The sequence below is a fragment of the Struthio camelus genome, chromosome 4 (genome assembly GCF_040807025.1).
Source record: "Struthio camelus isolate bStrCam1 chromosome 4, bStrCam1.hap1, whole genome shotgun sequence".
NCBI classification, from domain to species: domain Eukaryota; kingdom Metazoa; phylum Chordata; class Aves; order Struthioniformes; family Struthionidae; genus Struthio; species Struthio camelus.
In genome coordinates, this window is record NC_090945.1 from 78,269,384 (window position 1) to 78,294,406 (window position 25,023).

Consider the following 25,023-nt stretch of genomic DNA (forward strand, 5'->3'; position numbering starts at 1 on the left):
AAAGTCCCCCCTCCCCTCTCCCAAAGGAAACTCCCATCTGGAATCTAACTGACCTTAACGGCATCTTTTCAAAATCCACTGTAGACAGTTATAAACACATACTTTCATAGGTATACATTACTGTGGAATTAACTAGTGTAAGGGTTATGGCAGTCCACTCTGCCACCTTCCAGCAGTGCTGGAATTAGTTTGCGGCTTCAATGGGTTCTTAAGAGAGGAGAAGGTAATTTAGGTTGTGAGCTCCCAAGATATGACTAAAATCCAACTATTTATTAGCTTAGCCAAAGCAGTAATTGGTAGAAAATTATCAAGAGACACTTCTAACAAAGATCAGCACTTGCAGCACTATCACTGCTGCTTGTAGCAAATCTGCCTCAGAGGAAGAGGCGATTTTCAGACAGTTCAGCAGAGTAAAGAGACATGTGGTAGGAACTAGCCAGGAAGCACCTTCTACAATGAGGAGCAGCTGGCCCAGCAATGCTAAAATGCTTTTGAGTGTATTCACTTATAAGGATAAGATACTCTATCTCCTTAGCTGCTTGGCTCATCCTGAGCGATAATTCACTTTCTGTGTGGTTTGTCCTTCCAAGTGCTTAAGTGTGTCAGTGTTTCCATCAGATGTCTGCTCCTCTTAAGACATCAATACTTGTTTCAGGTTGAGCCTGGAAACGTTTTATTTTGTTTTTAATGTAGGCAACTCTCAGGAACTGCAGCAGGATGGTTAGCAATTTATTTTTCAGGCACGAAAGGCAGGGGAGGCGAAAGGGGGTGGGAGATTCCTGGGCTGCCTACAGTCCCTCAAACACTTTGAGCCAACCTAGAGCCCTCCCATCATCCAGGACGGCTGCTCAGCCCTGGCGATGCTGGCAATGCCCCCGCCCTGTGTGTCACTTTGCCTGGGGCGGAGCAGGGTGGGGACGACCAGCCTTCCTGCGCCACTCTACCTCGGCTCCACGAGACCGATTCCACCCGGTTATTTCTCCTTATCTGTGTTTCTCCTCCTTGAACACATTCCCAAGATTCTGCTTTTCCAAAATCTAAGTGTTTGGGAGCCTCATATCAACAGAGCAAGTATAAAGCGGAAGCGAGGGACTGCTCACCCAGCATGCGTGCCTCCCCCTCCATCCTCTTCCTCAAGGGAGCATCTCACAACCGGGGAACATCTGTCATGTACCTGAAAAGCAGATGGTCCCGGCCCCACCAGGATGCACATGACAGAGGACTCGATGCACGTGCCCTTGAGCAAAATATTCCCCATCCCCAAATTGAACCCCCTAAATCCCAGGCAGGTATTTTCTTGATTGCTTCACAGCTCCTTGGTGAAATGAACTAAGTGATTCCAGTGGCTCAGTTACAAGCAGATCATATTTTACCCTTTTCAAGCTGGACGAGTTATATTTGGCATGTTAACGAGCAGAAAAATAGCAGCACTCTCTTCACACCTTACTTCAGATTAATCCTAAAATATTCCTCATTCTATGGTTCTTTTTGCACGAAATCCACCATGACAGCATATATTATAGGATCATAGAGAAACAACCTCACTGGAACATTCTCCTGTTGAGTGTGGTACCCTCTTTCCAAGGAAAGATGATCACGCCTACAGAGTTCACAGCTAAGGAAACCTTCCCTGACCCCTAACACCCGGAAGAAGAACAAGGCCAGGTCCATGTCTGTGCAGCCAAGGACCCTATACATCCTATACCTCCTTGGACTGATGCCAGGTCCCTTTGGGATGCTGCACAGAATAACCCAGAGCAAAACTTGCAGGCACCCAGTTATGGGACCCTTCCTGCTAGTAATGGAGGTGGATGGAGCACAGGTTGCCAGCATCTCCGACCAGCTCGCCCTGACCCTGTGATCCCACAGCAGGAGAGAGCACAACCGGAGACATCAAGGAAATGGTTCCACGTTGCAGAAGAAATGGAAATTACATTACCAGTGGTACGATGGGAAAGAGTACTTAGGTTACCTTCAGGCTCAGACCACTTCCATAGCCTTCAAGCAGGTCCAGTCCCAATTTCCCCCTCTCTAAATAGCCCCTTACCAGCATTAACAGGAGGACATAGTATCACTCACTCCCCACAGCAGTCTGATGGAAAAACGCACAGGAATAGCACAAAGTACTTTCAGCCTTCATTTCAACCGTCCAATTGTAAAATCAGAGCAAAGAAAGTTTCCTTTTCCCCAAAAGCACAAATTGGAAAACCCCCCAACCAAATAAGAGGTAAGTTGAAACTATACCCTTTCTTTCCCTTTCCCTCACTGTAGCCTGGGAAGTTTTTGTGTCATGGCAAGGAAGTGACCTGTGCAGAGCCTGATTTATTCCTGGAGTAACACAGCAAGCCACACCGCGAGACTTAAATCAGCCTTATTACCCCGAGTCGGGCAGCAACTTCCTGAGCAAGGTCGTGCCTTTCCCAATACACGCAAAATGCACGTGCACGAGAGCCAATCTCTGGCAAAGCAAAATATAAATCCTCGTCCTATCTGCCTTGTTCCCGTCTTGGACTACATTTTTCAGGGTCAGGCTGGAGCTCTCCTGGGAAGACGGGGAACCTGGGATGCTTTGCCAAAGCAACGCTATTTTCAGAGGTGACAGGCAACCAGGCTATCTCCCTCCATGCAACAGGGCTCCTGAGTGCTCAGATTGGTGGAAAAGAAAAAAAAAAAATCTGGCCACTCCTATAAAAGCCTAAACTGTGATTTATGAACATGATTTTAGGAAACCATGTTTGAAATAGGTTTGCTGTCGCCATTTGAAGAGGTCATTTTATCTTTCACCTATTGTGTGCTTGTTGGAGGGTTCTCTTGGAAAAGCTTAAAATAGTGTTCATCATAATAACAAAAGGTAAACTGTTTATACTGAATTATCACTGCAGCGGCCTATGCAACTGTTACCAGACAACGTTTCTTCCAAAGATGTTAACAAGCACGCTGTGCTGCATTACCACGGAGTGTTTTTTAGATTTCTGCATCAGCAGGAAAGCAGGAAAGCAAACTTTTTTTCCTAGAGAACTTTTAGAAAGATAACCAGGTTTATTTCTCTCAGTCATATGCTGCTTTCTTCATAAACAAGAGCTTATGGAAAAAAAAATCTCTAGTGTTTAGCTTGGCTATACCCAATAACGACTTTGGAAGGGCTTCTAGAATGGAAAAGCTGATGTTACAAATCTGCCTTATATACGGAGCAACTGTTGACTCTGTTGTGCAAATCCTAATTTACATCTGCATGAAAGGTTTCAGAGATTAAATGGCATTCAAGGAGGAATATTAGCTTTTCTCCCTCCCTCCAGCCCTCCTTTGAATGGATTTACTCCTGGCAATTAGCTTTCTGTTCCATCGGCCAAGTAGAAAACAGGATTCATCAGGATTCTACAGTATCCTCCTTTTAATGGACTGTTTTCTCAAGTCACCCAATTCAGATGCTGAGAGTTAGAATGAGAAATAAACAGACACAAAGTTAAAATAGTTTCAAAAACACTTTGGCCAGAAGGATTTCCCTGCCTCACTGGGAAAGCCCTGAGGAGCAAAAAGCCAGAGAACAAATCAAGTGGGTCTCCTGGCTACACCTAAGAAAAAAGGGAATGTAAAACCCCCCGAAACACAAAGCTTTGGTAGCTGCTGGGAGTTTGGAGACCGCTGTCCTAAGGAGAGCATTTAGCTGGGTGCTTGCTTGTTTAAAGAAACAGACACCAACGGGATGCTTTCCTTAAAATCTGGCCTGACTATACAATCCAAGCACTTTCCACGGTTCCTCAAGCAAATAAAAAAGAACAGAGCGACTACCATCCTCATCTATTTATCTTACAGCTCTATACTCCTCTCTGATTTGTTTTACCGAAATAAATTTTAGAAAACTGATGTGAAATGCCCTCCACTTCTTTGTCAACAGCCCGGGAAGACAGGAAAGGAGGGAGCAGAGGCACCTCGGTGGGCTGCACTGCAACATTTGGGATGCTATGGGGTGCTCAGAGGCAGGCCGTTTTGCTTGAGGTGTCCCATGGGACCTGGAGGTCCTGGCACATTGTGAGGCAATGTGAAGAGCCCCAGAGAGATAGTTTGTGCTCTCCTGGGTGTAGCAGCCTTTGTGATGGTCCTGCTGTGTTCAAGAGGAGGGCAGCGATGAGCTGCATCTGAGAGCTCATATGCCAATGCTTGCCTTGACACGGACACTGGTCCAAGCCCAGCAGGAGCGGAAACCAAGCAGTTTGCCCACATATGCTGCTTGCTGCGTGCACCCAGCAGGGTTCGGTGGCCTGAAGTGGCCAACCCAGATAGCTTCCTCCTCAAGAGAGAGCGTCAGGAGGTCTGCTGGGCTCCTCCTAGGAGAAACACATGAGATAGGGCCGATGGTCTTCTCGTTGGTGTCTGTCTCCCATTGCCTCCAAAGAGAGGTGGCCAACTTGGCACTAGCTGTCAGATATGCAGAATGACAGGAGCAGGTCCGGCAGCAAACCACTAAGGGAGAAACAAGGTCAAACATCTTGCTGCACTTGAGAAAAGCAAGTGCCCGGCAGGCTGAGCAGCACAACGATCACGAAACGCAGCAGCTGGCATCCTCCCCTGACATCGAAAGCTGTGAGATCCTACTGCACAGTGAGGGTTTTGCATTTCTGCTCCTTGTGCCCAAGAATCTTCAAAAACTCATCGCAGCTAGCAAGGCAACTGCCACGACAACTTTGCTAGATTGGGGGGGCAGAGGCTTTCCACTGGGCTGGCCAAAACTTGTCTTCAGCCTTTATCAGAGCTTTGACACGCTGACGCACATGAAAAAAACACAGCATGGAAGTACTGACTGAACCTACACTTTTCAGCATCAACCACTGCCATTCCTCCTGCTTTTTTTGGGCCAGGCTATCTGGCCCACACTCTGTAGGTGATGTGCACCCAGCAATTAGGAAAGCCTGCAACGAGACCTAGAGAGTAAATGAATGAGTGGTCTATAAAGCATAAAGAAAGGAGAGAAACTGAATCTTTGTAAACATTTTAAACTCTGCTATAAAATCATTAAAAGAACAAGTACGCACTGTTGAATAATTGTTTTGAATTATTTTTATTGCACTCCCACTCTACCATCATTTCCTTCCTAAAATGCTTGAAAAATTCATTACATTTGGAGTTCTTGACCTCAGAGGAGTGTTTTCAGCTACTGAGCGAATACTAGGAGAACGTTCACCACCTTTCAAGCACCCTTGCAGACAAACTTTTTACACAACCCATAGTTCACCAGGCCAGAAGTTTAGGTTTACCTCAGGGGAACTTTTTGAAGCATGCGAAGATTCACAGTTGCTTCACAGCTTCCTGACGGGCCTGGTCTGAGCAGTTACTTGTGATGCTTTTCTGAAGTTGGCTTTGAGATCACATGGCAGCAGAAAAAATTTGCCGTAAAGCCCCAACCTTTCCCCTTCGGTTCACAGCTATGCAGATACCAAATCCCAGCTCCTCTGAATTTGCCTTGCACTTTTAATGTGCACTCCTCTAATCTTCATTTAATGCAGGCAGCTGGCTGTAAATACCCCAGAACAATGACTTTAATCCTAAGTATCCTGAAGCCTCCCTTCCTCCCCGCACCAAAACTGGAGAAAAATAAAAAGAACAGCCTCATGACAGCAAGATGGAGAAATCCAAGCTATCCACTGGGCCAAAGGAGCAGAAAGACACAATGAGCTAAATTTTGCCTGGCCTGCTAATTAAAAACGGAAGCTACCATACTCCAGAGCCAAAGTTTGGGGGTGGGGGGGGGAGTTTTCATGCTATTCAAAAATCGGCTTCCAACTGGGACCATATTCACTCAACATTAATTGTCATTCCAACTACGAGTGTCCTAGTTTCAAAACGAAAACTGCTCTCCAGTGTCGCTAGTGAAAACCAACACCAGTTTCAGGGCATTAAACAAAATTTATTGATTGCATTTTCCCACCCACTAAAACGTTAATAAGCATTAAACCTCAAACTCCTGGCCCTGCTTCCTCCCTCTAGCCTCTCTCTCCATAAAAAGGGTCAAACTCTTCTATATGGAGATTAGGACTTAATGTTTGGTATTTGTTTATGAGCCTATCAATTGCCTCTATTTCGGGGGGTGGGGGGGGGGAGAAGCACATCTGAAAAAAACTTACTCGTACTTGGATTAAGAGAGGGCAAAGGTTTAGGGTACTTTGGGATTTTTTTCCCAGCTGATTGTGGGCTTTAGATATATTACAGATCATGTTTAGGTGAACAAAAATAAGTAAATAGTCTCCTTTTCGTAAGTTTCCCTAGAGTTACATAAAATAGTCTTTTTCATGGATTCCTATTTCTCACTAACAAGGCACTGAGCTTCAAGTTTTCTCTGCTAGCTACTTTCAACCACGCAAAAGGAAAACAGTAATAGTTTGGGGGCCGCGCCCCCCCCGCCCCCCCCCCCCCTCTGCACACTCAGTAAAAAAAAAAACAAAGGCCAAACATTTGAAATGCAAAGGTCAGTGATTAAGCCCAGAAATCCATATCTAGGCATCAAAATGAATGGCCAGATTTTAAGAGTGCTTAAGTGATTCAAATGCAGAACCTGAACTGGTTCAGCATCTTTCAAAACCAGGCCTGCTGTTTGAATGCCTAAAGTGAGATTTCGGTGCCAGGTACCGGAGTTTGCAAAGTCTAACAGTAATCTCCTTTAGTGAAGTCTGATCCATTTTAATCTAAAGTTACGAATCACAAATGAAGATTTTACTGACTGGAAAGCAAATCTAACTAAAGCTGCAACATTTTGTCCACGTGCTAAACTCTTCTCTTATCCTTCAGCATTAATAGACTTTTGGGAGACTGCAAAAGAAAAGTGGATGTCAAAAATTCTTTTATTTCTTTTCTTTAAAAAAGATTGCTAAAGGGATTAGACACAGCTTTGAGTTCACTGCTCTGTTAAATCAACCTTACAATATTTTTTCAGCTTGTTTGACTTGCTGTTTCTGTATACATTCGTATTTTCACCTTTCTGCATTCAAATCCCACGCTAACGTTCGTTCTATGCCTCTCACAGGAAACTTAGTCAGTTCTTTATTTGTATTAAGTCTATGGAGTTATAGAAAACAGACTTGGAAAACAATCCCTAAATTAGCAGGACTTACTGGCTTACATGCACACACACTCTCTCATACCATCCTACCCAAATGTGGCATTTTATCATTTCCAGCAGCAAGAGCAGGGCATCAGGTTCAACAGAACGGATCTTTTAATGGCCTCGCGTAACCGTATCTATTACAGTGGGTTTCTAACTGCACATAATAAATTAAGAGAGAGTTCAAGGAAGTCATGCGTGTCTCTGTTCCCACTCCCTTAAAGCAGCTTTAATGCTTCCAAATAGCCAGCTTCCACAAACAGTACCGCAGCAGGCTACGGAACTGCCAGAATTAGGTTGAACACCTCCATACCAAGCCACTTCAGCACTTCCATGAGGAAACGCGCTTTCTGTGCAGGGTCGTTTCCCATGTCCCGCAGCCAACATGGGCTCGCTCTGCCTGTGCGATCCAGGGGCTGTTGTACCCACGCTTCCCGACACCTGCTTCACCCTCCCCAGTCTCCTGGCTTTCCCAGCTTGGCCGTTCCTTTCCTCACCAGATCAACCTCTCCAACCTCCAGCCCCCGCTACCCAAACTGCTGATGAAGTGCAGAAGAGCCTCTCCCCGTTCCCTGCTTCATGAACTTGTCGCTCCTCTTCCACAGCCAGAAGATGTGGAAAAAAGAGCCGAGCCGCCATGCAAGGGCTGGACCCATCTCAAAGTCAGGTGTCGAGGTCAAGCCGTAGCTGGGCTGCCAGGATGGGAAAGGGGTGGATGGGTGGGATGAACCATCATGACGTGCAACCTCCCTGCAGACCTGTTTCTTTGCACAGATGTAAGCAGAGCAAGAGCTGTCCCCTGGATGGCAGTGAGACCATGGAGCAGTTCAGACCCTGCTCCCTGTAAAGGCACTGCACAGAGGACGTCTAAAGCTCTCACTCAACTGACGATAACGACAGGCCAGGTCCACCTCCCCGGTTCAGATCCTGAATCTGCCCAGCATCACCCGCCAACCGTGCCATAAGCCTGCTATATCTCCAGGGCGGCCACCAGAGAGAGGCACCAACCTGGTGGTGGGGGGAAATTTTGCTCCACGGAAAAGGTTTGACGCTTTTCATCCCTGCTTTCTTCTTCCCACGAAAAAAACGGCAACTCCCAAGTGACCCTCGCACGGACAACTACTGGGTTTCTAGGCGGGCCATGTGTCTCACTGCCAGCTGCAACCGGCCACAGGAGACCTCGATGGCAGGACACTGCCGCCCTCTCCGACCCGCTGCCGCTTGGTGGGGCTGTGAAACCTGTGGTCCCGGCCCCTGCTCCTCGCCAGTGCAGCACAGGCGACCAAACCAGGGTCTTCTCCTCTTTGTCCCCAGACATTTTGCGTCACTGTACAGTGTCCGAACGGTGCCTCCCGCTCATCACAGAAATGGCCACGTTCGAGTGCCGGGTAAAGCGACCCCTGCAAAAGACTGCACAGCTTGTCTAAACCTAATTTGCTATTCACTGGGGGTGGAGGAACGGGAGGGGAAGAAAATCTCTTCTTTAAACATTTACGCATATTTGAAAGTACCTGAAAAGCTTTTGGGAACTTTGTGCCAGGACTAACACATTCCAGCTACAAGATCACCTTATGCAAAATGTGTAGATGGCCCCTTGCAGGAAGGATTTGCATTTTGCCACTGCGCAGGGTGGTAACAGCCAATATCAGACTGGTGGGCCAGGTTATTATGGGCCCCATGACAGTGCCCGGACCTCCCTCCACAAAGACTTTCTTGACTGACCTTCTTGATCAAGAAGCCCACCACCTTCTCATCCAGACGCCTTCTCAAATCCCACAACCGCCAGCACAACTATAAATAAAATGAGGCAGAAATCCTGTTTCTTCACTAAATAATACACAGGTTGGAGTCACGGTACAACTCAATAAACACTTTCAAGGACTTACTTTCTTTTTTGTCTGGGCTGTGTGTGGGTGGTTAAGCAGGGGGCAGATTTCAAAACATTTATGGGGCACGAGGTTTGAGCTTTGGGTTTCCTTTACCTCCTTGTCTAAATAACGGCAACACTAACTGAACCACTGGCCAAAAGAAACTTAAGCGTGATCCTTTCTTCCATACCCATGGGGTTCCTGTTTGCTCCTGCTGCTCTCTCTTCTCTGTATCTTGCTGTCTGCAATGTGGGCAAGGTGCTGCTGTCGACGTGCCCTGCTCCAAGATACGCAAGGCTAAATCAGAGAAAGGCTGAGCGGGAGACACTCACAACAAAGCCATCTGACTTGTCCTCTCACAGCAATCGCCCCCACAAAAGCTCAGGATTTATACTGCATTTATTGAAACCCTACAGTAATTACAGCGTACCCCAGCTGGGCAGGGAGTAGGGGCTGCAGGAAGGTGAGGAGGAGACGACAGATGAGATATCTGTCTGATGAGGTATCTTCAAGGACAACTCTTCCCGTAGCGGCTTACAGCCCTTGTTCCCAAGCCAGTGAAATCAGGAGTCTGGAAAATCTGCAGCTTATTTTTATGCTTAATTACAGATTTCAAGTGCCTGACAAGAAGCACTCACTCCGTATCGTTTTTGGCCCAGGTGCCTTTGGGCTCAGCTGGAACAAGCACTCTCCCTCCAGTCATCACTCACTACTTCACACGCGCTGAACTTAGAAGAAGGTGGGTGACGGATTTGTAGCAAGTTTGGGAAGGGATGCAGAGAGGACACCATCTGCCGTTCCTTACTTTTTTCTCCTCTTTCCCCCTTTTTTTTTTTAATTAATCAATTAGCGAACTGGGAAGCAGAGCTTTCTCTGCAGGCGCCTCTTCCGATCACCCCTGCGCAGCACAGAGCAAGGGGCACCGGAGGGCTGTGCAGGGCTAAGTGCCGCCCACGGAGCGTGAAGCACCATTAAGGCGGGTTAGCGGGAGATCTGGGCTCCCAGCCCTGCGGCTCATCTCACCCAAGCACATGGGCTCCTGGGAACCGACTGACCACACTTTGCAAGAAAGAGGCTTTCTGAGTTTTCCTTGGGAAAAAAAAATGCTTTCATGAAAAGCTGCGAAATCATGCATAGCACAGCTATGCATAAAAAATGAATGCATTTTTTATTTCATTTTGCAAGTGGTCCCCTTGCTCCAGCTGCATTCATTTGCAGTTTATTTCTTACACGGTAAATACCAGCTAATTTATGCACCTCCATTTACCAGCCCCCCCCCCCCAACTCCTGCATGAATCCCCTGCCCATTAACATAACTATTTAAACTGGACATGTTTTCTTAAACATTCTTCTTCTTTCATAAACTGCCAAGTGACAGTTGTTTACTGTCAACAAGCCTGGGTACTTTAAGACAGGGAGAAATATGCCCTTTCAAAAGGCAGGCATATCGGCTACCAAGGGAAGATTAAAATCTGGCGTTTTTTTCCTTCTCCCTCCCCCAAAACGCTTTATTCATACAGATGCGCATGATACAGATCAGGAGGGATGGCAGTACGCTTAATTCCAATCATTCTTTGAATTGAAGGCAGGCTCACCGAGCATTTGTCTTTAGCTGCACGTGTTAGTCGCCAGTACACGCTCTCAGCTCCCTGATCTTCCAGTTGCAACTGGTTTTCTCCCTTCGGTTTTAACTCCGACACCCCGATTACCCAAGGCACGTCGCGGGGGAATCAGTGCGCCTCATTCTGCAGAGACTCCGCAAACGGCTAGAAATAACATGCTTGCCCTAGGAATCTATAGAGAGAAGCTAAAAACAAATAGTAAAAATAATAATAAAAAAAGAATCAAATCACTGGCTACTTCAAGACCTACAGTCTCCAGATAAGCTGCTGAAATATTTTGCTGGGAGGGAATTGCTTGTACTCGAGTCTCGGACATGAAAGCTGGGCGGACGGGGAGGGGGGAGGCATATTAAAAAAAAAAAAAAAAAACCCCTCTGAGAAAACTCTTTCTTCCCCGTTCTGCCTGTTTGTCCGCGAGGCTCTGGGGAAAAAGCTCCTTCCCGGGCACGCCGTGTACCAGGGCTCCTCTATTGTACCCGGGCGCATTCGCGCGGGAGGCACCGAGTGCCACCACATTCACTGAAATAACCCTGAAACGCCTGTTCCCATGCAAATCGCGGCGGCGTTCCTCCGGGCTCCTGGCCGCCAGCCTCGCCGCCGGAGAGGCACATCCCAGCCCCACCTCGCTCGCTCGCTCGCGGACCCCCGCCGGGGATTATTAACACTTTCCCTGTCGCATTGTGCGCGTGGCGGATCACAGCGGAGGGGGCTAATGCCGGCCGACACTGATATCATGGAAAGGCACCGACGTGGGAAAGCGGGCTTCGCACGATCGCCGACGGCGTTGCTCCCCGGACGCACGGGGGGCCAAGGTGTCCGTCGCCGTCCCCCGGCGCTCGCTTTTGCCAGACTGCTGCTGCTTGCAGCAAAGCAAATACATATATATAAACATATATATATATAGCGTGTTATAAAAACACGTGACGCTCAGAGTAAACGCAGCTGCCGGCCGAACGCAAGATTAAAAGTAGAGATACGCGTTACGGCACGTTTCAAGACAGACGGGAGGTCACGGAGAACGCCAGGGATCACCCCAGTGAACCACGGCCAGGCACTTCTCCCCCCAAACCGCAGGGTCCCTATGACCAACGGCCCCGTTACAAACTCTGCTTGTTAAAATGTTTGGGTCGTTAGAGACCTTCCCAAACAATCCCAGCTTGTGCTACACAGTTGCTCCCATCAGGATCCGCCAAGGGCCTCAGCTTGCTCCTGTGGAAATCAATGGGGGCTTTTTGCGCAGGGTTCAATAGGCACAAGATCAGCACCTCATTACTATTTTTACAGGACTACAAGCAGTGGAGGACATCGAAACCCCAAAGCAAAGCAACATCCCTCCGAACCGGGAGCCGACCTTGCCCTTAAAGGGTCTTTATGAACTCTGCCATGCATCCAAGTGAAATTAAAAATCCAGCTCTTGGGAGCTTTTTCGTTCCGACGGGCAAAGCGGGAGGTTGGTGAGGGCTGGTCTTACCACCTGGACCCAGGAACATCTCCCCTAGGTCCCCGCCTCCACGAGAAAAGCCTCCCCGGATGCGTACTGTGCTTCCCGCAGCTGTTCATGGGGAGCGAATAGGCAGGGACGAGGGTCAACCTGCTGGGGCGACACACATCACCCCGCCAGGAGCCCAGCTCCAAAACACCCCTGTGCCCCCTCTGCCCATGCTGTCCTCCCCCCCCCCCCCGGGGCACCACAGGGACCCCGGGGACCGGGGCGCTGCTCTCATCTTTAACACCCCCCCTTGCAGCTCTGCGGTCCCAGCGGACAACTAATTTCTCCACTTTTTGCCTCCGTTACGGTTGCGTAAACTCCTTCTTTCCGGCATTGGTGAGACCTCATTCAGGCGAGCATCCAGTGAGAAACAGAATGAAGTAACCACCCCAAAGGTTTGGCCCCAGCATAACACCCAGCTCTTTCGCTGACTCCCCCACACCCAGTTCGCCTCAGCTCATGTCCAAAACGCTAAAACTCCCTTTGACGCTATTACTGTTGAGCGTTAGCCCAACCCTTACAACCCAAGCGTGGCCTAACCCCCAAAGCTTCACTCCTGTAACTACAGCGGCTGAATGATTCGGCGGGATTTCCAGCCTTGAACTGCACGGGGTTGTCTGGTGTAATGAAGGCGCACCGCAAAACGCTTTGGGGGGCAAAAGCACCGCATTAAGATAAGCCGACAAGTGCTTTCTTCTCAGCCCGGTTATCAAACAACAGGAGTTTGGTATCCACCTTCTGCTCCCCCGCAGGTCTCCATCGTGCAACGGCCGGTCATGACGGCTAATTATTTCCTTTCCCTAAAAAGCTTACACTCAAACTATCGGAACATAGCTGGCCTCAAAAAACAAAACAACACAGAACAAAACAAAACAAAACCCGTTGGCATGAACCAACCCCAAGGCAGTTAAACAGCTCACGGTGCAGCTGCCGGGTGCAAACGCAAACGGCAGTGCGCAGAGGGAAGGGCGTGCAGGGAGCGCTTCCTCCAGCGCGCTTCGCAGCGCGAGCAATCCTAGACGGCGCCCTTGCTTCGCCCGAAACCTTGGAACCCTTTTGGCTTCCGAGTCACTCGTGCTTTTCACCCCTAGCGACCTGCAGCAATGGCACAGCCCCAGCACGGCGCGCACGCGCAACGCGTTCAGCACGCGGCACAGCTCGGCGCCATACAGAAGCGAGCAGGCGCTTCCGAGATCTACCACCACCTTCCCAGCTAACAACCTCCTTATCTCCCCCTCCCTTCCCGACTTGGGCCGGCGCAACAAAAGCTGACTCGCCCTCTTGCTATAAACACCACACCTTTTTCAGAGGAATACGCCTCAAAGGAGAGCAGTTGCCCGTCCCCGCGTGGCGAGCCTTCAAAGGGCTTTCATAACTTGAGCGTCGCAGCAAATGCGTTCGTTTAAGTGCCCAAGCCAGTCCCGTCCCCCTCCCCGATAGCCTATCGGCCTAACAGGGCAGCTTGGCGACTGATTACCTTTCGCATTTCAGCTGCTCCGTTTACCTAAGGTTTCGCTCCGCGCCTACCTCGCGCCTACCGTGTTTGCTTTGGACATTGCAGAAAGCTCCCGGTCGCTGCAGCCGTGGAGCAGACTCTTCCGGGGGGAGCGCGGCGGGCACGGAAGCTCCTTTTTCACCCCGCGTACAGAGCTTTAAATGCCACCCACGGCACGTACCGCCGCTTCAGGCTGGGAGCAGTCCCGGAGAGGGCGCTGGGAGAGCGCAAGAAAGCGCCTGCCAAGGTCTTCACAACATCGCTGGATGAAGAGCCAAGAGAGGGGCAAACAGGTAAGCTCTGCAGGAGGCTGAAAAAGTTCCATCTCGGTGGGCTACTGAATGGCTTGGAGGGCGTGAAGTCCGCAGGTGATTCTGAGTTTTGTTTTGTTTTTTTTGCTTTTTAACGGTCAGAAAAAAAGGAAGAAACAGGTAAGCTGAGCCAGACAAACGGACTCCTGGGGCACAGAAAGACTCACAAGCGCGTATCACGCTTGTAAGAAGAGCCCAACAGGTTAAGTCTGTTCAGGCAGGAACACTGAAGAAATAATAAAGCAGGTTTCGTCAACTGTCTGTGTACCAGGTTCAACCTAGCTGGGAAAAAGCTGCCAAACTGCCAGACACTGGCTACTTCTATACTATTTTATGGCTGTATACTTTTCCATGCTCGAAATACGCCACACTTCTACAACACCAATTACCCGATCAGTAGGAAGCACAGAGGGAAATGGGGAATTCGCACTGTGGCAGCAAACAGAGGTAGGGAGTCCGGACTTACTCTTTACGGAGGTGCGCCGGCTCATCACAAGTGGCTGCAAGATCTACAGGGGGGAGCCAGGGACCCACTTGCTTAACCCCAGTTCCTAAGAAATACACAGGAAGTTTCTGGTATCAAACCGGTGCCTTTTAGAGTAACTCTAGGAGCCTGGGTGGGCTCATGCACGACTCGAGCCGCCTGGGAACTCTGTGGGGGAAAATCCTACCTGTATTTTTAATAGATATTTCTGGATTTGCAACATTCCTCCTGGATCTAGTTTACGTATGTTAAAATTTGCCCGGAGCTATACTATGAGTGGGGACAAGACAGCCGCATCTCCACCTGTTCTGCAGCCTCAGGGCTCATGATCACACTTCTGCACTGCAGACTACAGATTTAAACGACCAGCCAAGAAAAAAAAAAAAAAAAAAAAACTTACTAGCAGGCCGTGCCCTAACCTTAACCAAAGTTAAGATTCAGCTGATGCCTTCAGCCATAAGCTTTGCCGGCCAGTTAACACCCTCCGAAACACAATGGTTAAAGGCTGCTTTTGTAAAATGGCAATGTCATTAACTGCCCAGAAACTGGGGTGAATTTCCATATCTTTTTAGGGTCTCTAACTGAAACAGCAGACGGATGCGGTAAATTTTCTGGAAGGACAGCTTTAAAACATACAGTCTGATATCAAAGTTCACTTTTACTGACCATACATAAAGAGAAAAGACTTTGCTTCCCAGTGCTACAGAAAGGAAAAAAGCCCTCAGTTCGCTTCAGAAAAGGCTTCAGCCCTGCCCAGGCAGCAGGACGGAAATGGTCCCGATTCAGGGATGCCGCAGTCGAGACTTCTTTAGCGTTCATCTAACTGCAAAAACCACGTTCAGGAAGGCTCCTGAACAGGTACGCTTCCCCAAAGAACGGTGAAGGTGTGCTAGAGGGAGCTACAAAACTTAACGCGCTGGTCAGAGTGGCTTAATTTAATTGCGTTGTTCAATTAATTAGCAGATCAACTCTTCACTACGCAATTTTAAGATTTACTTTAATGAAATTCCCCACTCAATGGTTGTTAATAAAGTCTTAATTAAAAGAACTCCCCCCCGAGATTTAATTGGAGTGACCCTTGTCAGTACATGTAAAAGGTGGTGATGTTACACATCTAGCATCAAATATATTAATGAACTGGTCTCCGCACTGAAACAGATTTTCCAGGCCACTATTTGCTAGCTGAAGAATAGACTAAAAACCAAAAAGCCACATTTCATCATCCCCTACTCATGCCCTCTAATTTTATTGCTCTGTAAAATATGCTAGTCTCAACATTAAAGACTTAATTAACTTCTTGAAATCTGCTACCGTTAAGACAATAAATGAAACAACTTTCTTCAGCAAAACTATCTCACTCATAGCCGCCCACAGAATCTAAAGGATTTCAGGTCTGAGATATAAAGTAGAAAGCAACAATACTTTATAAGGGACTCTTTTTTAAAGGGCTTTGAAATGCTTTCCTTACGAGAACGTATAAACCCAGAACCCTACTCCAGGAATGGTCAGCGCCACGCAGCACTCACTCAAATACAACTCTAATTTCAGGGTGAACTTTGGAATGTTTAGATACACAAAGTAAAACGACCCGGCCCATAATACCCTACATCCTACCCAATATCCTCGTCAGAAGCTGAAAAGGCTAAAAAAAACCAACCAAACAAACCAAAGTTGCTATAAGCTGCATAAAGAAAAACTTTTCAATCGGCACATCACCGCTGTTTCCAAGCAGAAAAGTCACAAGAATGTCTGGCCCAATATTTAAATTAAGTTAAAACGTGAAATGGTACCTTTTCTATTTCTTTGGCTTGCTTGCTGGGACCAGTATGGTAACTCTGGGTGACAACTCGACTACAGTACTACGCAAGTAAACCTCAGTTACTGCTCTTGACACGCTCGGATAGCTCCTCCCTTGCCGCACAAACTTTCTCAAACATTAACAGCTTTCTACGCAACTCTGTCAATGCATATACACAGCTTTAGCAGCTAACTAGTGTAGTAAAAATCCTAAGACGTCCAAAAATTCACTTTTCCCATGTGTCACGTATGCACACGCACAAACCAGATACGGAAGACAGCCTGTTATCAGAAGTCTTTAGAAGAGAAATGCTGCTGTTTCTGTTGGTCTGCTCTCTAAGAAAACAGCCAGCATTACTTGACATTCACAAATCGTACCAAGTAATATCTTTATCTGAATACTAATGCAAATTGGAAGGGCTTTTTTATATTGATGTCTATTCTGTGGCTGCTGAATAGAGTGACCGCATGCTCAAGGCTGCAAAGGAGTTCACTGACCTCCCTAATCATCTCTGTCATAGCCGCTGAATGACATACACATTCAATCCTGCCTTGCCTCTCTACTTTCATTCATAAAAAAAAAGAAAAAAATGACATTGTTCTTCCTGCAGCAGCCCCGAGAAAGGGAGAGAAGAGAAACTCAGCCCAGATGAGGCCCCTGGTGTTTTTAGTTTAGCTTCTATTCAGCAACAGCCCCGCCATCTGCCTCCTTCCTGCCAACAGCCGAACACCTCCCTGCGGAGATGTTAAAACCTGCACCCCCTCCACCTCCACTAATAGCTAGTATTCATATTAGCAAACATACACATACCTCGAGAATGCCTCCCTTCAATGTGTGTTTTATGTAGCTGAGTATAGGCACAAAGCAGTAGCTGTTACAGCCTTCACAGCCCCGTGTGGAGAATTAGATCACTAGGGAAAAATCCTTCCAAGCCCCTTTATGGAAAATAAGGCCTTACACTGTAAATGCAAAACCTAGTGAACAACAACCCTCAGTAATGAGCCAATACCCCATGGCCCATTTGACTAGGAGAAAGAATTTGCTTTTTACCATTCAATTCAAAGCTTGAAAAGTAAAATGTGTTTTTACTTGGCTCTGAAGGTTTATATTCTTTACAGTTGCTTTTGCAGGTCCTTTTCTCTCCCAGATAAGAGCGCCCTACGCGCTGGCAACAGGTCCTCTGCCCTTGCCTAACGAGTCAATTAGATATCACGACAAGCAGCCCGGGTATCGCTAGCGATATTTCACGCTTCCCTCGTGCACGTGGCCAGTCAAAAAGTAGCCTGGCGTTACAAAGCTCGGTCCCGTCTCCGGAGCACGCTGCCTGCCCGCCCCGCGCGCGCCACCCCCTCCTCTCCCGTCACATCTCCCTGCACGACTCGTACTGCCGGAGAAACGCTCGGAAACGCTGCTCCGCGTCCGTGCCCACGGGAGCCCTCCGCGGAGGGCCTAATCCTGCTCCCCGGGAAGCGCGGGAGAGTTTTGACAGCAGCAACAACAGCAGGACCACAACTGTGCCATTACTCGGAAAAGCCGGGGGGACGAAACCAGAACCTGCCCGCGCAGGATTTCCACCAGAGCGCCTGGCAATCCTGGAGCATCGCTCAGTTCAAAGACATCACCGTAGGGACATTTTCTTCAGCTGCCTCCCTTCCACCAACACGCCGGACGACTATAAGGGCACGTCACTTGCTAAATTTCAAACACCACCCTAAGATCTTAACGTGCAAATGTGGGTGTCTTAAAGAACAGAAAGGTTTTTACTGTTTTTCTGCCCACGATCTCAGTCCCCGGCTGTGAGCTCAGCCTGCCTGAGTGTAAATCCAGAGGACCCCCGAGGAAGTCACTGAGGTTGCTCCACACTTTCCTTGGGGCTCCCCAAAGAATTTTGCTCTAAGTGACAGCGCAAATACATATTTCAGGCTAACACGGGGAAAAGTTCTGACCTTAATTTTGGTCGATTCCTAATACCGTTACTAGCACAGACTGCTCTTGCTTCCTCCTAAACACCAATCTCATCTGCTCTGACAAAGCAGCTGAGATGTTGCCCCATAAATCAATTCTTTTGGCTGTGAAAAATGAGCCAAACGAGTTACACTAAGAATCTGGTGTTTTATTAGTACTTTCTTGAAAACAAAACCAACCCCCTGTGTGATTTATAGCTTTAACCAAAAGGGGTATGAAAGTAATGCCCCCCCCCAGCCTCCACGAAGCCCATTTATTCCCCTGTCACTTTTTTGGCAAACATGCTTCAAACCCTTTCGTGAACAATGGAAACTTTCTGTTGGGTACACGCAATCTTAAAGACAGGGGACTAGGAGGGGGCTACCTTCCATTAAAGAGCTTTGAAAAATAAACAGGGACTCAGGTAGCAGCTGAGGCGTATCAGAGAGACACGACATTTCAAACACGCTGTACCGTTTTTAAACAGCTTTTGCCCAACGCGTTAACTTTTTTTTTTTTTTCACTTGCGACTGCAACGCTTTCCACTCGAGGGGAGATATTTACTGCATTCCCGCAGATGTTTTCCCCTCCTCAGCACAATCCCAACTCTTAAGCCGTGCGCCGGCGCCAGCGGAGCGGTGGCACCTCCCGTCCCGCTCCTACAACGCGGGCACAGATGCCTCCCCCTGCTCTCCGACGTGCGCGCACGGAGGGCTCTCTGCTTTTCCCCGCTCAGCTGCGAGCGCGGCTACGGCCAAACCCCGGATCGGCACCGCGGCGGCAGTTACTGAGAGAAGGAACTTCGAAGGCAGGGAAAGTTGTCTGAAAAGCGATTTTTCCTTCCCGGGCGTCCTGCTGGCTTGGGCAAGCCGAAAGTGCCGCTGGCGGAGGAGCAGGCAGCGCCGGCCAGCACTTTCCCAAAGCCGGCAAGCGCAGCGCGCTGCCGCCTTTCTAACTCGCCCTCCGGGGCCCCCGAGCTCGCCGCGCCGCGGCCCGTTCCCACGCTCGCCTCCCGCCCGGCGCGCCGCACCGCGCCGCGCCGCGTCCCCCCGCCGGGCAGCCTCACCTGCGGGCTGCCCGCCGCTCCTCTCCTCCGCGGGGGAGCCGGGCCGCCGGGCCGCCGGGAGCCCGCCGGCCGCCGCCGCCAAGCACAGGCACCACAGGGAGCCCCACGCCGCCAGCATGCCTCCGGCGCGGCACCGCGGGCGCGGGGGAGCCGCCGCACCGCCGCCGCCCGGCTCAGACATCCTCCGGCCGCATGCTGCCGCCGCTCAGCGCTCCGCTCCGCCGCCGCGCTGCCGAGAGAAGGAGAGAGCCGCTCAGCACCCCCCCGCGTACCGAAACAGGGAAAAAGGGCGGGGGGAGGGGGGAAAGCGAGGAGAAAAAAAATAAAGGGGGGACGCGCGCACATAAGCGGCGCCGGCGAGCCGCTTACCTGCGCAAGCCCCGCGGCTCGCCGCGCACCGCTCATGGAGGGAGCGCGCCCGAGCAGCCGCCACCGCCGCCGCCCGCCCGCCGCCGCGGCGCTTCTGCGTCTGGTTGGCGGGCGCGGGCGCGGAGCGGGGCGGCCGCGCTGTCCCCGCCCGCCGGGGCCGAGCCGCGGGCGGCCCCGCCCCGCTCCGCGCCGCCGCCGCCGCCGCCGCCGCCGCCGCCGCCGCCGCCGCCGCCGCCGCCGCCGCCGCCGCCGCCGCCGCGGGGGGCCGCGCCCCGCTGCGCGCCCCGCGGGCGGGGGAGGAGGGATGCGGTCGGCGCGGTGCGAGCGCCGCGCACCTCCGGCCCGACTGCAATCGCACGGAGAAGAAGGGGGTTCGCCTCGCTCCGGGAAAGACGGGGTCGGCGGGGTTAAAGTCGGTCCGAAGTCCGGCAGTGCTAAGTACGAACCCTAAGACTGCGGCCGCGCAAAGTGGCCCCATGCCCTGCCATAGTGTGCCATGAAACGCGCACAGACTTCGTTTTTCTTTTTTTTCCTTTTTCTTTTTTCCCTGGCCTTACAACAGCAAGGGCGAGTTTTCTGAAAAGAGGCAGAATTGGCTTAAGCCGACTCCGTTGGGTCGTGGGCAGTCTAGGCAGGACGTGGCATGGCAGAAGCCGCCTGCGAGCGGTGCCTGCACTCAGCCTAACGGCTCGCATGCTGAAAGCGCCATGCGCCCGCTCCCCTGGCAGGTTTGCTGTGCTACGGCGGGGACTCCTTTGCCCTGGCCCGCCGAACACCCAGCGCCGGTGTCGTATCCCTGCTTGGATTCTGCGCGTTCACTGCTGCTAGCTGGATCAGCTACTTTTAATAAAATCTGATTAAATGTCACTTGTTACGATTTTGGGTAACGCAGTCGTCTCAGTCACCCCCAGACGTGGCTGACTCGCCGAAGTGACACGCAACATTTATCATTGAGAAGCGATCTGAGCTGCTTCATACAGAGGTCACAGCTCTGCTTTAATCCTCTTGACGCAGCAATTCATTCACTGAAATCTGAGAGGTGCAACTATTATCAGAGCTGAAAGCGCTCTGCGCAGGGTCCCCCAAAACCCCAACTTGCTAACAGCTAGGGTGAGATGGTTCAGGAACGAGAAACGTGTAAAAAGCTCAGGCGGCCTTGAGGTTTGCTCTCTGCAAGCCAAATCCCAGCTGCTGGGGCAGGTTTCGCTTTCGGCGGCGCGGCAGAAGGCGGGAATTGCTGGCGACCTCCGTGGCGGGGCTCTGCGTCGGTGCTGTTGTCGCTGAGCTCGGCGTCCGTCTTGACACCTTTATCAGGCGCGGAGAGTCTGACATCTCAATACTACGGCATTGTGTGGGGAAGCATTGAACCGGGGCTGCAGCGAGGAAATCCTGCATGTCAGCAGAGACTCTCGCAAGTGTCACAGGCAGTTTAAACGAAAACAATGGAGGGAAAAGCAGGCATATAAATAAAACGCGGTTATTTCGCCTGGGAAGTGTGTCAAACTGAAAGATGTTTTCTCTCACAACTGCTGTGTTAGAGGTGCCAGAAAATTGGTGAAAACAACAACAACAACAACAACAACAACAGCGTAATTATAGTGAGAAGAAAGTAGCGTTGCATGTGGAGTTGTTGCCGTTATTATTTTGATGATGACTTTTTGGAAAGGTAGGGCCAAATTCTGATCTCATGTAAAGACAGCAGGGTAAGAGCAGCACAGCATTTAATTGGTGAATCCTCACCGTCTTTCCTGTGATTATCTCCGTTTTTCACAAGAGCAGCAAAGGAAAGTCAGGAGCTTTCCTCAATCCGCAGCTGAAGCAAGAAAGTAAGTGAAAATGCGGAGTCAGGTGAAGCCAAACGTGTCTGTGTCCCTCTCGGGCCAGGGCGACAGGATAGAAACGTCCCATCCAAAGCAAGCGAGTTTTAAAGCTGCTACCAGAGGCTGCTGAGAGACTTAAAGGTCTGTGTCTCAAATCAGGTAAACCTAGCCCTTTAATGGTTTCAAACTGGTTTTCTTTTGGAGAGAAACTGAAAGCTTACAACATTTGGAAGCCCTTTGCGACAGGAAATCAAAGAGGTATTGAGATAGCCCTGTGTAAAGGACTTCAAGGTTGGCAGTTTTCCCTAGGGTGGGATATTTTTAGGTTTCCCGTTTATTAACCTCTGGTGCAGCCCATTCACATGAGGCTGTGGAGCACCGACCCGATTAAGCGCAGATTTTTAGATGCTAGTTCATCACTGCGGTGGCCACTGTAACAGAGCCGGAGATGCAGTACTGTGCAGTGAAAACTGTGTTTCTGGACTATGTCTCAGCCACATTCTTACTATAAAAAACTCAATGTATGTAGACTAGTAAACCCTGCTCAACCCAATAGCATTTATTTTAGGACTACTATGCTGTAAGATGCATCCTAGCCGCAGAGTATTCCTTTCACCTCGACCTAAGAGCGCGTCCCCCTTACGCCGATCTACACGCACCACCCCAGTGTTTGTTCTCCTCTTACCCTTTATAAACTTGCCCTTCCCAGGGCTTTGTATTTGTTTAGCCCCTTAATATCCAGAGCTGTCCGTGATGAAAATCAACCCGCTTTCGGCAGCTCTGGGACAGCGAGCGGCTGCCCCTTTTTTCCGAGGCAGGGGCTGAAATACGATGTGGTGGCAGCGCTCTCAGTGTCAAAGCTGGTCGCTGCTACGTTCCCGGCCCTGGTCCTGGCCGAGGTGCTTGGCCACCCGGAGCGGCTGCGCCCCCACACCCTGCTCCTGCTCCTGTTGCCCCTTTCCCGTAAGCCATGGCTCTCCCTGCTTCCCTGCTCCCACCGACAGGTAATTCAGCTCAGGGACCAAGGCAGGTGGCCCTGGACCAACGCCCCTTTCCTTCTCCTTCCCTTCCCTTCCCTTTCTCCACGGCTCGCTCTCTGCCTTCCTGCCAGGCCTCTCCACCAAAGCTTGATGCCCTTCAGGCTTCAGGCAGGAAAGCTAGAAACGGCATTTTTAGTGGTGGGCCAGCACATTAGAACTATTCTATGCAGAAATATATTTAAGCATAAATCTGGCCACTGAAAAGAATGAGGCAAAATAATGTCTTTGCTCTTTTTTTTTTTTAAATTGATTAAACCATTAGTTCCTGCCTACCTGCATAGCTGAGTTGTTGTATTTAACCAAGCAGAGAGCAGAGCATGGTGGCTGCTGTGAACTGACACATCGTGGGCCTCCATACAGATCTTTAAAATGATGCTGGGGGCTGGTACACCATCCCACCACGCCATACATCCCCATCAATGGGTCCTCGTACAACTTGCTTCCTTAGCGGGCAGAAAACAACTCCTGAAGCTATCCTGAGATGGAACAGGGCAGTGAAGCAAGTGAAACTTCAGTGCAAGTTTGAATATGCTGAACAAGATGCAGTAGAATTACATGGACACGTGGTCACACGAGTCTCTGAATCATATCAGGTTAGGTACACAGAATAAATATCACCAAATATTTCTTATCAGGACTGAGACGCGTGAGCCAGATTGAGCACCACAGCTCCCCAGGGCTTTACCAGCCTGTTCCTCGTTAGAAGCACATATGAGACTGGGCTGAAATATTACTTCAGAGTTTGTCCATTTGCATGCGTCCAGCCCTTGGAATCAAAGGGTTAAATAGCAGGAGTGGAGGTGGACACGGGAGTAAATTTTCCAGAGATCATGTCACTATCTATTTATATCAATAAGGCACATTGGAATGGCTAAACCAGTTTTTATTAACTAGCCAGTCCAAAGGGCTGCGATTCCAAGCAGGTTTATTGAATTTCAAGCTGATAGTCATTGTTGCTAAGATTAAGGACCCAAATGATTGTCAGGGTAAACACTGTGAAAGGTTAAGCCACCATGTGAAGGCTTTCTCTGTGCTTGCAAATGAGAAGCATATCACTTTGAAAGGTGGTTACAGCACAACTTCATCCTGTAGAGTTTACTTCCCCACAGAGCAGCATGGAAGTGAGAAAGAGAAGGCTCTGTTAAGGGAGAAGTAATTTGATTTGAAGAGGAACGAGAAAGAACAAGTGAGCTGGAGAGAGACGCACAAAGTCTCTTCGGCAAGAGCTGCATATGGGGAGGTTCTGGCAGAGGTGAAATAATTTGGCAGCCTGGAGAGAAAACTAGACGGTTTGCGGAAGTAGATAGAAAAAAACTGGAGAGAGCCTGTGGAGGGTGTGAGAAGCAAAGATTTAAAATCAGATCTTGAAATAATCTTGATTCAGTACAGCCACCGTGCGTGCAGCATGGGACACCGGCTGGCTCTGCGCCCTCCTGCGAGCACGTCTCGGAGATGCAGTTCACCTGTCCTGCAGATCTGGTTATCCTAGTCCTCCGAGTAAACCAAGACAAGCATCTGGAGCCTGCAGAGAAGAAGACAGAGATATTACTTCTGCCTGCCCGGTGCATTCAAACAGTCACTATATATGACATTTCAGATAAACTTTGGCTGGAGCACTTCATTTGCAGGCATAGCAAGACCTCTAACTTTGGGGGCATTTGAAATGAAGCCACACGCTGCTTAGTCACCCACCGGTCTGCGAAGACTGATGCCGGTGAGAATAAACCAGACGCTGCCAAGGCAGTTTTCTGGGAGACCCACAGTCATGTTTAAGTAACTGTCCTGAAGCTAGGATTTACTCCAGGAACACACCCATGTACCATGAGAACTGGGATCTTATCACATCTGTGTGGCATGGTCCCAGAGGCAAGCTCCAGCCCATGGGCCTCACTAATGACTGCTGTTGGCCCCAGCAGCGGCATGCGCGGGATGAAATCCTCTCTGGTCTCTAGCCATTTCGAGAACCGCGCTTCATGCTGTCCAGTGTGGCTCGTGACTCCCAGCCCAGCCATAGGGCCTGGCTTTCGCATCCGTATCCCTCTCTCCAGGGGCGTTTCGGGGGATCTGCCCCACTCTGCAGTACCGGAAAGGAATGTGTCGTGAGCAGCAGAAGATCTGTCAAAATAAAGAGCCATCAACTAAAATAAATGTGAGTTAAAGATAATTCAGCTGAGGTCTTCTATCTGTTGAGGACTGCAGAATTTTAGTCAATATTAAGACATTATTACTACAGTTTTCAGTCAAGCTCTTTCTCAGTGGCACGCTTGTCTTACTTTAGGGGAAGGCTTGAATACAGGGACAAATCAGTCATTCTTAACGCTGCTTTACTACTGACTGTGTGCTCCCACAAGGCAGTGCTGACACAGTCCCGCGTCTGACTGCAGCCCTGCCACATCTAGAGGCTGATTTGTATGTCTATCTCCTTGCAATTCCTGTGGTAGTTTTATTTTTCCAAAAAGCACAGTACAAGCTCTGCTCCACTACAGAGATAGGGTGGGTGGATCAGACGCATATTGGTGCATTAAATATACAGGATGTGTTACAGAATTGAGTGACTCTATAGCTTTTTCTGGCCTTTGAAATAAAAAGTAGTACGCATGCACATTCCAAATCCTATGTTCATG

General features: G+C 49.6%; 1 protein-coding gene across 7 annotated transcripts in view; it reads right to left on the reverse strand.

Annotated features, from left to right (window-relative positions):
- The window catches only part of FGFR3 (fibroblast growth factor receptor 3), a 59,453-nt gene extending 39,816 nt beyond the window's left edge, over window positions 1-19,637 (reverse strand). For 4 of the 7 annotated variants that reach the window (XM_068943577.1, XM_068943576.1, XM_068943575.1 and 1 more), the window contains exons 1-2: window positions 19,540-19,637; window positions 19,171-19,399 (exon numbers count right to left, since the gene is read on the reverse strand). In XM_068943577.1, coding sequence (XP_068799678.1) covers window positions 19,171-19,351 — 181 coding nt within the window. In that variant the 5' untranslated portion in view covers window positions 19,352-19,399; window positions 19,540-19,637. Of the gene's footprint in view, window positions 1-16,152; window positions 16,316-19,170; window positions 19,400-19,539 lie in introns of those variants that run through there. The other 3 variants (XM_068943580.1, XM_068943578.1, XM_068943579.1) reach the window with 2 other exon arrangements.
- Between the last annotated feature and the right edge of the window lie 5,386 nt (window positions 19,638-25,023).